Genomic DNA, 12,348 nt, shown 5'->3' with positions numbered 1-12,348 from the left:
CGAAAACTAGTTAACTGTGCTCCGAATATTCGCTGCAAGCTCCCAATACACCAATTCCAATCTGCTAACACTTCTGTTTCATATTTTTTATTCATAGTTTTCGTAACATTTGCCTTGTCCACCTCAACATCTTTGTTTGCCCAACGTGCACCCAAACAGGGGATATATTGTGGAGCAGTTTCCCCTACCTTCTTACATCTAGGTCATAAAAGTGTGACCTCTGCAGCCACCGCATCACCACTTTGGCCAGGGATTGTCTGCAGACGTCACTTGTGTGTGCAGGTGGAACAAGAAGTACTGGTGCAGATATTTAATTTGTAGATCAGTAATGGAGAGCTCAGATGTACCGGACCAGTTGCATATTTACGGTGTAGACCTTACAACCAAACACTGTAAGAAATTGACAGTACAATGCTACTAGATAGTGTATTACATTACCCTTGTCCATTGCAGATTTGAGGCCATGCTACAATCCTCGCAATGGCTATTTTCACCACAGATTTCATGCCGACCGGCTGCTTGTATATTGTGAACTAAACTGTTAAGACAATCCGTATAGATAATTCTTGTTTTCCACTCTACGGTTAATATCTGCTGGACTATAAATGAAAAGTGTGTAGGAGTTGTCTGTGTAATGTATGTTGGAGAGATTCATGCTCAATCCTTTCTTGTTATTTAGCCAAGGTACAATGCGGCTGAAACATAATATTGCTTCCATAATTTAAGGAAGCGACGAACCTCAGGCAGCTATGGATATTGTTTACCCAGAATATATTTACTTCCAGAATACAGTCATATTGGTAAACCTGCTCTCATCTCCCATATTAAACGGTTGGCAGGCAAAAGGCAATATTCGGCTTTGTCATTGTCAGATTTGGAAAATTAATTTTACTGGATTTAGATCTGGATTTTTTCAGTATTTTTTTTTAAAATAAAGTTACCATGAAAAAACAAAAAGGGCAGCATAACAGTGACAACAATAAGTTCCAGACAATTTTGTCAAGTGACTTAAAGTTTAATTGTATTTTTAAGCTTTTTTTCACCACAATGTTAAGTCCCAAGATTTTTGCTGTGAAATCTGAGGACAGCATGAGGTAGGGGCTGAGACACTGATTTCAGCGATGTGTCAATTATTAGGCTGTGTGCTGTTGTTTGAATACAAACAGTGTTTTATCAACAGGAGAGTATCACTGGTAGACTAGCTACCACATGCCTCCCGGTCCAACCACACCCCCAGCACTGATTAACAGCTTTCTGTAAATGTACAATATGCACAGAAAGCTGCTAATCAGTGGTGTGGGCGGGGTTAGCTTTCTGAGCTCTGCTACATCTACAGCAGAGAAAGCTCTGATTGTATCACAACTGCTGCACCCAGTAAACTAAGTGATACATCGCTGGAATCAGGGTCTCACTCCCTACATTATGCTGCTCTCAGATGAGGTAGCAAACACCTGGTGACAGCTTCCCTTTAATTGAACCGTCCGTGAGTTCAAAGAAGATTAAGCTCAATTTACATTGCAACATTATCGTGAAACGCATGTTCCCAGGCATGCTAATTTCATGGTAATTGTGCTGTTTAAACAGATTGCCGATCACCTAACGAATGAGGACAGCGAACATTCACAGGGTAAAATGATGTTTTGTGCTGCACAAAACATTATCATTGTCAGCTGCGCATAATAATAATAAATAATCTTTTTATTTATATAGCGCCAACATATTCCGCAGCGCTTTACAATTCAGACAATTTACAGACATTATCGGCACTGTCCCCATTGGGGCTCACAATCTACATTCCCTATCAGTATGTCTTTGGAGTGTAGGAGGAAACCCACGCAAACACGGGGAGAAGATACAAACTCCTTGCATATGTTGTCCTTGGTGGGATTTGAACTCAGGACCCCAGCGCTGCACGGCTGCAGTGCTAACCACTGAGCCACTGTGCTGCGCATCATCCTGTGTAAATGAGACTCGTGCTGCCAACAACAATGACGGCGAATGCGCACTTCATCTATTACAGATCATTCGTTACTAATCTGAAAAGTGGTCATCCTGTGTAACAGGCTATTAAATGACCGCCAGCTGGCAAGCATGTCACCAGTCGGTAGTCGTTAAACGCTGCACGTCACACAGTGTAAACATGCCTCCAGTTAGGACACCAGAGTATAAAAGTCCATATATCTTTCCATGATAATGTTAGATATTTGATCCTTGTTCTAGATATGGTCATATATATCACAATTTTTCCTGTCTGTTTTAATAGAAAGCTCTTATAGTCTACTGTAAAGTTGGTATATACTTCTTTATCAGTCCATTAAATCCTTCATGTGGTCATTCTTTTCCTGTATATAACATGCCAGGACTGGCATACATACAAGAGAACAATGACTATTTTCTAGAAATGTCTGTACATAGTCATTCTAGATTAATAGAGCAATATAATTTTTTTTACAAGGGGATTTCCATGAATACATTTATCACCTATCAACAGGGTAGGTAATAAATATGTGATCATTGTGTGTCCTACAGTGAGGATCTCTACCAATCACTAGAATGGGGGTCTTGATAACCCATTTCCCCTCGCTGTGGTCAGGATTGAATGTCACGATCGCACATCCATATCGCCAGTCCTTTTATTGTCTATAGGAATGACCAAGACAGCTGAGCACAGTCGTATTTTTTCATGTTTTTTACGCGTCCCCATTAGGTGTGCCCTCCTGATGTTCATGGGTAATTAAAGTTGAAAAGTTCAACACAAAGTCTCAAAGTGATGTGCACATTTTGTGTTAAAAACACTATACTATATGATTTAGTGTATTCACCTTTTTATTGCCAAATGTACAGTCTGTTTTAAAAAGTCTCACAAGTTTCCTGTATGCTGTAATAATGGGAGAAGGAGGAAAGATCCAGCATCTGATTCAGGTATATGTAAAACTAATTCCTTTAATACAAAAATGTAACAATATTTGACAAAAAAATGAACAGTTGCATATCAGCAATCTGATATGTGAGGATAGACTTGGGGGTCTCATCGTGAGACACGTTTTGAGCGCTACCCGCGCTCTTAGACTTGGTTGGTATGCAATTGGTCATTTTTTTCGTTTTATATATCCCTGGATCGGATGCTGGATCTTTCCTCCTTCGCCTGCATATACTGGGCGCTGAGCAGTGGTGTCCATCACGGGCTTCCCTGCCGATTGTTCCTCGAAACGGTGAGCTGGTGTTTTTTTTCCTTCTACACTGTAATAACACATCAGTTTTTTTCTGTTTTTCCATGAACAGCATTTATAACTGGATTGCTAAATAACATTGGAACTCATGTTGATCCAATCCTTCTGATTCACCGCATTAAAGAGGGAATGGAGATTCCTAATTTGAGAGACTCGCTTGTTAAAATTCTGCAAGACTACAACCTCCAGGTGAGCTTTAAGACTTGAATGTCGTATTTGTGAATTTGACTTTGAAGAGAACCTGTCAGTACGATTTTTTGCCATTTGAAGTTTGCACAAAAAAACGTCAAAATCACCATTGGAAGTTTTCTATCAATTAGATTTCAGTGCGCAGGGGCCGGGCTGCACACTTAGTCTTCTCCTCCCTGTCTGTGACTCCGAGCCCCTTGCCGGCCTCCAGTTTTTGAATGACAGGTCACTGCTGAGATTTCAGAGAAGGCAGGTCATTCACAGACAGGGGGCAGGTGGAGGGGCTGAGAATCGCAGACAGGGAGGAGAACCAGTGCCCGGTCCGGCCCCTGTGCACCAAAATCAAATTAGCAGAAAATTCAAATAGTGATTAAAGAAAAAGAAGAAGTGAATTTATTCAGCAAAGGTATCAAGGTAATCAGTATTACAGCGCCATTACAGCCAAGTCTTTACATTACAAAATTGTGCTGACAGGTTCTCTTTAAAGTGAACCTGTCAGCTGATACATGCTGTCCAATCCTTGTCAGCATGTATCAGGCACTGACTGTATCATCTCATCCAGGTACGTCTGACTCTGGAACACTGCGGAATTTCAGAGAAAAACATTATTTAAAATTTAACAGGGACCTGGTTGCACTGAGGCTAGTCAAACAGGTCGGTCCCCGGTGGCTTCTCCCTGTTTAAAGTATGTTTATCTCTGATGCACCGCAGTTTTCCAAAGTCAATCATACTTGGCAGAGATTGTACAACCAGTGCCTGATACATGCTGCTAACAGTCATCACTTACCAGACTACTTTGCTCTCTTCTGCCTGCATTTCCCATTATTCCCTGTGCTGGGCTGCAAGCCTTCAATGAGCACAGCCCCTGTAACTCCACCTTAAACCCTCTCATCCCATCCACAGTGTCACACACCGCATCAGCACGGCCTCCTGTACTGGACACTCCTACAAGGAATATGTCAAGCAGAAAGTAACAGAACACCAGCCCTGGCAATAAAGATTATTCCCTATTCCCCCTCACTGACTAATGGATGGGGAGAGAGATACACATGCACACTGTTGAATTCCCTCTATAATACCAGTAATATGAATATATGCATATCTCTCTCCCCATCCACCCATCCCATCCACACACATATATATGTACATACATATCTCTCTCCCCCCACACATCCGTTCCAATAGTCAGTGACCGGGAGTACAGAATAGTTATATATATAATCTCAATGGAGAGCTCTGGAGGGAGAAATGTCCAGGAAGAGCTTTGTCTGCTGCCGTATGCACAGGAGCAGTGAGTGATGTCACCTTGGGTTCAAGATCTAGAAACTCGAAGAATCTGACCTGACATCAAAGCAGGTCAGAGAACTCTCAGCCAGAGATCATGTGACCAGGGGAAGAACTAAGGTTACAGAGGGATTTGAGAAAGCCAGAGATCATGTGACCAGGGGAAGAACTGAGGTTACCGAGGGATTTGGGAAAGCCAGAGATCATGTGACCAGGGGAAGAACTGAGGTTACAGAGAGATTTGGGAAAGCCAGAGTTCATGTGACCAGGGGAAGAACTGAGGTTACAGAGGGATTTGGGAAAGCCAGAGATCATGTGACCAGGGGAAGAACTGGGGTTACAGAGGGATTTGAGAAAGCCAGAGATCATGTGACCAGGGGAAGAACTGAGGTTACAGAGGGATTTGGGAAAGCCAGAGATCATGTGACCAGGGGAAGAACTGAGGTTACAGAGAGATTTGGGAAAGCCAGAGATCATGTGACCAGGGGAAGAACTGAGGTTACAGAGGGATTTGGGAAAGCCAGAGATCATGTGACCAGGGGAAGAACTGAGGTTACAGAGGGATTTGGGAAAGCCAGAGATCATGTGACTAGGGGAACAGCTGAGGTTACTGAGGGGTTTGGAAAGTAAGTTATTTACAAAAGTCCTTACCTATGTCAGTTCACATTAAAGGGACTTCAAAAGTAGTATCCAACCCCTTTAGCATAAAGTTATATGGAATTTGATTAATTTCAAGTCAATATACTGTTTTTTACCTATCTGGAAATGTAGTAGTTTAACATCTGGTAATACTATAGTTTATTGCTTCATTATCCTTTTTCTTACCTGAAGTCCTTCTGTAATAGAATGTATTGCTCAAGTTCAGATTGCAATATGCAAAGCCTAACTCCAGATCAGCAAATTCAGGCCAAACTGAGTTCACAAAGCCAAGAAATATAAATTGTATGTATGAGTTTAGGGGATTGTATTTCTTTTTTATGACCCAGCATAAATGCCATTTCCTTAGTCCAGGAAAAAAAAGTACTAGTGGCCACATTGTCCTTCTCAGGTAGGCAAGGGACAGCTAACCAGCGTTGTGTATCTCAATATCCTTTGCAACCAGTCTTATTCCAGCTTTCACTACCCCCAGTTCCTTTATATGTGGGAAATAAAAAGGGATTGGGCATCAATGACATTACTAGTGGGTGGGTATTTTATTTGTGAGGATCTATCTAAAGTGTAGATGATCTTATTGAGAACTTGTGATATAACTTTTTGTAAATGATACTAAACTGTGTAATGTAACTAACACGGAATCGCACAGAAACACGTTACAGGTGCCTTTCGATTAGAGTAACTTTTTTCAATGTGCTTTTTTTGGCAGTATATAATATTTCTATTTATCAATGTCTTTCACTAGAGATCCATCACCAGATTTGCTTATATAACTTAGAGTACCTATCCCGAATCTGGGGTGCTCTTATTATTTAATAAGAGAATGGTCTGCCCCAGACAAGTGTTTTTTCTAAATATAAGTTAATGACAAAAGTGCACAGAAGACTCCCTAATGCCCTCGAAAATGCCTGACTTTCAGCAAAAATCAGGCCCAAACTTCGAGAATATGAGATCCCATCATGCAGAGCGTGGTCCCACAACCTTCTGCAGCCCCTCTCGCAGTGAAAGCGTGAGGTCTTGCTTGTTATCGGGAGGTCTCACTCTTTGCACTAACCCAGCGCATCATTTACTAAGCAGTGACTGAGCAGTCATATCCTGAGAGCGCTTCGGTCATCACTTAGTAAATGATGCAGCAGTGGTGGATTAGTGTAAAGAGTGTGAACTCGCTGTTTGGCCACATTCACACGTTCAGTATTTGGTCAGTATTTGTAAGCTAAAACAAGGAGAGGAAGAATCAGAGGAAAAGTATACTAGAAACACGTCACCACTTCTGTATTTATCACCCACTCCTGGCTTTGACTTACAAATACTGATGTAAAACACTGACGAAATACTGAACATGCGAATGTGGCCTTTCATTGAGAGAAGGGTTGGGTTGCAGAGGGTTGTAAGTTCCCGCTCTGCATGACTGGATCCCATAATCCAGAAGTTTGTGTCTGATTTTTTTTTATCAAATAATTTTTATTGCATTTTTACAAATGCCAAAACAAACAGGCAAAACGTGTGCTCCTAATTCCCAAACCAACCCTTCCAATGAGCTATACTCAATGTCACCACATCGTACACTTTGTATCTGTACAGATATAGAAAAAAAAGACGTGAAACCATATGCAGAATACAGAATAAAAAGAGGCTGAGGCCATGGGATATTAGGGTCCCATACTGTGCACTAGGTTCTAGACTCAACTGCGGACCGTCCTCCTCCATTGATATCCCATAGGATCATAATGGGATAATGTGGGTTCCATATTGAATGGAGCGAACCCTGGGTCATCTAACCACACTGCCCCCAGATCTACATGTTTTTTAGTTGTATTTCTTTTTAAATGGATGCCCCTTTCTGCAGAAATAAGCCAATAAATCCTGTTTATGAATTCTCTTTGAGTGGGTGCAAGTTCCTGCAGCCAATGCTATAAGCTTCCAGGCCTTATAATCTATCAGACACCACTGCCTTCTTCTGGAGGTCCTCAACGTATCTCAGGACACAAAAATAACAAGCTAAATCAATATTCAGATTATAAACTGCAGTAGAGTAACTACTCGCCTCTAACTTGGGGCATGTCCACATCATATAAAGTAGATCTGTGCTATGTATTTTACACTTTTGATATAAGGTAGAGTCTCAGAGCCCAGTTTTGAATAGGAACAATGGGGTCGTAGGAACCCCATGTAACATATATAGGTAAGACAAATGATGCGCTTCACTAAGTGAAAGCTACGGTGCCCTGGAAAGTATGTCACACCATTGTTCTTTCTCGTCACCTTCCCATTTTTCTTTGATATATCTCCGGTAACACTATAATACTTTTCCCAGTAGATGTTGATATAAAAGAGAAAAGAGCCACAAAGACCGCGCTGCAGAGCTCAATATAAGAAACACTACACTGCGTATCATATTACAGTCAGGCTATTCAATGAGATTTTCTCCACCTCCTTTGTCGTAGCATGTCTCTGTTGAAGTTATTTCTAAAACTGATCTGATGCTAAATCAAAGTCAACGTGCAAATCCGCAAATTGGCCAACTACACCATTTTCCACATCTTGAAAGATGCCGTATTCCCTTACATATCTAATGCCCAAAGTCTTCCAAACCCCCAAACTCTGGAAACCACAACATGTCCAAATGGGAATAACCTTGCTACACCCTTATATACCACTGTTCAGCATTCAGTTTGAGCCTAGGTGTCTCCAGAATCGCCATTATTTGCTTACTTTGTGAGTTTTCTGTGTGTCCCATCCCCTAAGTTGCTGCAAATAGTACGTTTTAGGGTCGGCGACTACCAATCCTCCTGCATCTTTTCTTCTGTCAGTTCTACCTTTCCAAATCAAATCCAGACACTTTAATTTGAGAAACAAACTCTGAGGAACCTAGATGTGTAAAATATACAATAATTGAGGCATCCACACCATCTTCTTCAAGTTGGTGCAGCCCCCCACTGAAAGAGGTAGTCTACATCACATCTCCCCTCTAAATTTCAATCTAACATTCAGGGAGTCCATGTTAAAGCTTTTCATAACTTTAGATAATTAGGGACACCTGGGTGCCCAAACATCATGGTTGTCCTGCACTTTAGAGAGATCTCCGTTCCATCTATTTGCAAAAATCTATTATCTACTGACAAAAGTCCCCCTCCCCCACACATAGTGTATATAGCCAAGTTCCCCTCCCCAGAAATGGGGTATATAGCCAAGTCACCCTCCTCCACACAGTGTATATAGCCAAGTAACCCTCCCCCACACATAGTGTATGTAGCTAAGTTCCCCTCCACCAAAATTGATGAATATAGATCCACTATTCCATTACACATATAAATTTCACAAAAAATACTTAAAAATGAAAACAGCTTCTCCTCCCAGTGTTCTGAGCTCCAGGAAGGAGTGTAAGGCCGGTAACGAGCGTATAACACGGCCGAGTGCTATGTGATAGAATATCACATAGCATCGGGCACAGTGTTGTTCTATGGGGCAGCTCAGATCTGTGATTATTTTCTCATCCCGATTCAGCATGAGAAGACAATTGCAGCATGCTGCGAGAATCGAATCTCACTCACCCATACAAGTCTATGGGTGCGTGTGAATCATGGAACTGCACTCGGTTGTCATCTGAGTGCAGTGCAGTTACCGAGGAGAAAGTGGAGAAATTACTTTTTATCCATCTCCTCCGCACCTGTGCTGCGATTCTCCCACTCGCAGCAGAGTTTGAGCTGAGTGTCATTAGAATATCGCATCGGATGCTATACTCTAACGTGACCCCTTCTTAATGATGATGAAATTAGCAGCAGAAGAGGGAGGAGGTCGGGGCAGCTGCTGCATGCTGGGCAATGACACAGCACCAATGGCAGTACAGCCTCATTAAGCTCCTTCTCTGAGGTGCAAGAGAGCAGTGGTGTGTGCAGACTGCTGTGGTAACCTTTTCCCAGCATTACCCCATGTGATCTCATTGCACTGGGTGGGGGAGAGGCGAGGACCATGGAAGTTATTCAGATTGCTACCTCTGCCGGAGAGATGTTATTTACCACAGCTATGCACTGCTCCGGTAATGGCATCCATAGCGGCACACTTCCTTCTTCTACTGTGCTCCCACTAGGTGTTGGAGTCAGATGGACACCTGTGCAGGAGAGGTGTTAAGGTCAGTGGCACCTCTACTGCACAGATGTCAGTCTGAAATTGACACCTAGCCCAAGAGCAGCAGGGGAAGGAGGTTGTGTGCTGCTATGGAAGAGGATTTGCCCAGCAATGAATAGCTGAGGTAGGAGAGGGAGGAGCCTTCCTTCTCTTGTCAGTGCTTACACTGCACTGAGGACCACCAGAGAATTCAATGACTCCCCGGTGGGCCAGTCCGAGCCTGGGGATAATCTAGGTTGGTTCACTTTGCATGCAGGCAATGAATAACAAATTGTGATGTAGAATTACAGCAGAACGGGGGTGGCACAAGGTTGCATTTCATCCCATATATTTTTTGTCCAGTCACATCAGTTTTCCTGTCCAAATACTTAAATGGAATAGATCTATAAACAAAGACACTCAGCCACTTCTATCAGCTAGTATATGTAGTGTGGAACGCTTGGCCTATCCAGGTCTTAGAGATGAGGTACAGGATTTGCTTTTTCTGAAGACTGATAGCAGATAAGATTTTAGGTAATTAAATAATGCAACTCTCTTAACTGGATTTCCCATACCCCTTATATTCCAGGAAAACAAAGTCCACCTAACAGCCATATTTGCAGTGCAATACAGCATCTGACCCAGGAGCAAGGTTCCCAGCCATCCGTTCACCAGCCGATCATACATATAACAGACGATGCCTCCATGCAAACAAAAGTCACTGGTGGAACAATAAGTAGCACTGCATATAAAACAACATCCTTTTCAAACTCCCTCCCTCTTCCTCAAAAAATAATACAATAACCTATCTGGACTAGATAGATGAAGGCACACGTTCTTCCAAACTCTGTGTTGGTCATCCCACCCGGGTCCAATCAGATACAGAGCATTATTCTAGAGGCTGTAGATAGTGTTCTGATCCAAACAGCATCCAAACAGGTGACACATAGGTGTTTGCATAGAGAAAATTAATTATGATAAAATCACAGGAAGTGTTGCTCATGGAGATCAATCCAGGCGAGTGCTTTAGGTGCATCAAAGAAATTGATGGATCCAAGTGCTACAACTTGCAGCCTGGCAGGATAGAGCATAGCATATGGTACTCGTAGATTGTGGAGGCGATGTTTCATGTCTTATAAGTGTGCTCTTTTCTTCTGCACTTCTGCAGAGAAAGCATCAAAAAGAGATTTTGTTCCCAGTTATCTTGGATTTCTCTGACCTTGAGGATTACGAACTTTATAATGTACAATCTTTACTGAGATAGATCTGGGTAGACCTCTAGAAGGCAAAGGGTGTGTATGGACTCAACTGCTTATAGAGGCATGAGAACATCTTTGCCAACGATTTTTTGTGTCTCCGTTCTCAAAGTCTGCAGGTTTGTTCCTTTTTTTTTTCCGGAACCCCTAAGATTTGCACATTATTCCTTCTTAGCCTATTCTCTAGGTCATCTGCTTTGGACAGTAATGCATTGATAAAGTGATCATGGCGATCTTTAATGACCGGTGTCACTTGATCTTCCTGATCACTGATGTACCCCTCAGCAGCAGTAGTGCGCTCAGACACTTTCTGTAGACCGTTTCAGCAAAGTTATCTCCTCAGTGACATGCCCAGCCTGCATAGTCCACACAATAGCTTTATTGCACTGTGTAACCTCATTATATTCATCTGCTGTGGAGGCTCAGCTGGTGCTTGGCCATCTTTCATTTCTTAGACCTTTCATTATTTCCCACAGTCCAGTTCCTGGCCAAATCACTCCCCCAATCCTGAGTCCATTCCACTTTCTTTCCCATCTGTGAACATATTTACCATTGACTGTATCCCTGATGCCTCGCCCTCCTTTACTCTGGAAATCTCTCCATGTGCCCCAGCACAGCCGCCTCGCAGTCTGATTGTCTTCCTGCATGGGTTGGTAGAGCAGGTACTCCAGCGCCATTTTGGGAGTCCTGGTCCTCTCCACTTTCTAAAATAAAAAAAAATTCAAAGTGGCATGAAATGGTAAAAAGAAATGCAATTCTGCCGTTGTTTTTTGGGATTTGTTTTTACGTAATCATTGTATTGTAAAAATGACTAGGAAACATGATTCTCCAGGTCAGTGTGATTACAGCGATACCAAACATGCATAGTTTTTTTTTTTACTTTGCTCAAATACTTTAAAATTGATGATGTATCCAAAGGATAGGTCATCCATATCAGCTCCGTTTAGGTCTGGTGCTCAGCGCCCCCACTATTCAGCTGTTTCAGTGGCGGCAGATGTTACCAGTTGCACAGCTGAACAGTACAGTTCAGCAACTGTGTAGTGGATTACACAGGAATGTACACCTTCTATACATGTCAGGTGAACACTCGTAAGGCCAACGCCAATTCTTTCCTATGACCCCCCAAGTACACTGCACATGCTCGGCTCAGCTGAACAGTCCTGTGATATTATTGGGGAGAGGAGAATGAGACACGGCCAGTCTTCCCCAGATATGGCACATGTATTGTGGGAATAAAGGACTGCGCATGTAGGATGTCAATCAATGCTTGAGGTTGGGAGTAGGAACACCCTTGCACCCATGCTCATACACGTTTTGCTAATTTCCATGGTTAACAATACATTATCTTGAAGAAATAAAAATTTGGACTACAACCCAATGAAAAGAGGAAGGACATTAAAGAGAATAAATTAACTAAAGTTTTTACTAATTAAAAACGCCTACTGATATGGATTCTTGTTTTCAGAGTCTGTATTTTTTTTTTCTGTACATGATTGTGGGAGCCGCCAACTTGTCTGAAGCTACTCTGATCTCTTAGGAGTTAGAAGGTGGGTCCTAGCAAAGATCCCGTCTTCTCAGGTGTTTTCAGTAAAAAGAAATTTATTTAGATTAAGAGGTGCAATTAAAAAAGG

At 42.2% G+C, this 12,348-nt stretch overlaps 1 protein-coding gene across 1 annotated transcript in view; it reads left to right on the top strand.

The window, feature by feature from the left end:
* VPS41 (VPS41 subunit of HOPS complex) overlaps nucleotides 1–12,348 on the top strand; it is a 308,457-nt gene that overhangs the window by 282,262 nt on the left and 13,847 nt on the right. The window contains exon 25 of the mRNA XM_073678260.1: nucleotides 3,283–3,419. Within this exon, the coding sequence (XP_073534361.1) occupies nucleotides 3,283–3,419 (137 nt within the window). The remainder of the gene's footprint in view (nucleotides 1–3,282; nucleotides 3,420–12,348) is intronic.

This window comes from Phyllobates terribilis, unplaced genomic scaffold (assembly GCF_046119375.1).
Source record: "Phyllobates terribilis strain yellow unplaced genomic scaffold, ASM4611937v1 Scaffold_4__5_contigs__length_816908805, whole genome shotgun sequence".
Taxonomy (NCBI): domain Eukaryota; kingdom Metazoa; phylum Chordata; class Amphibia; order Anura; family Dendrobatidae; genus Phyllobates; species Phyllobates terribilis.
The sequence above is the reverse complement of the archived record's forward strand: the minus strand, read 5'-3'. Positions and strand labels throughout refer to the sequence as shown.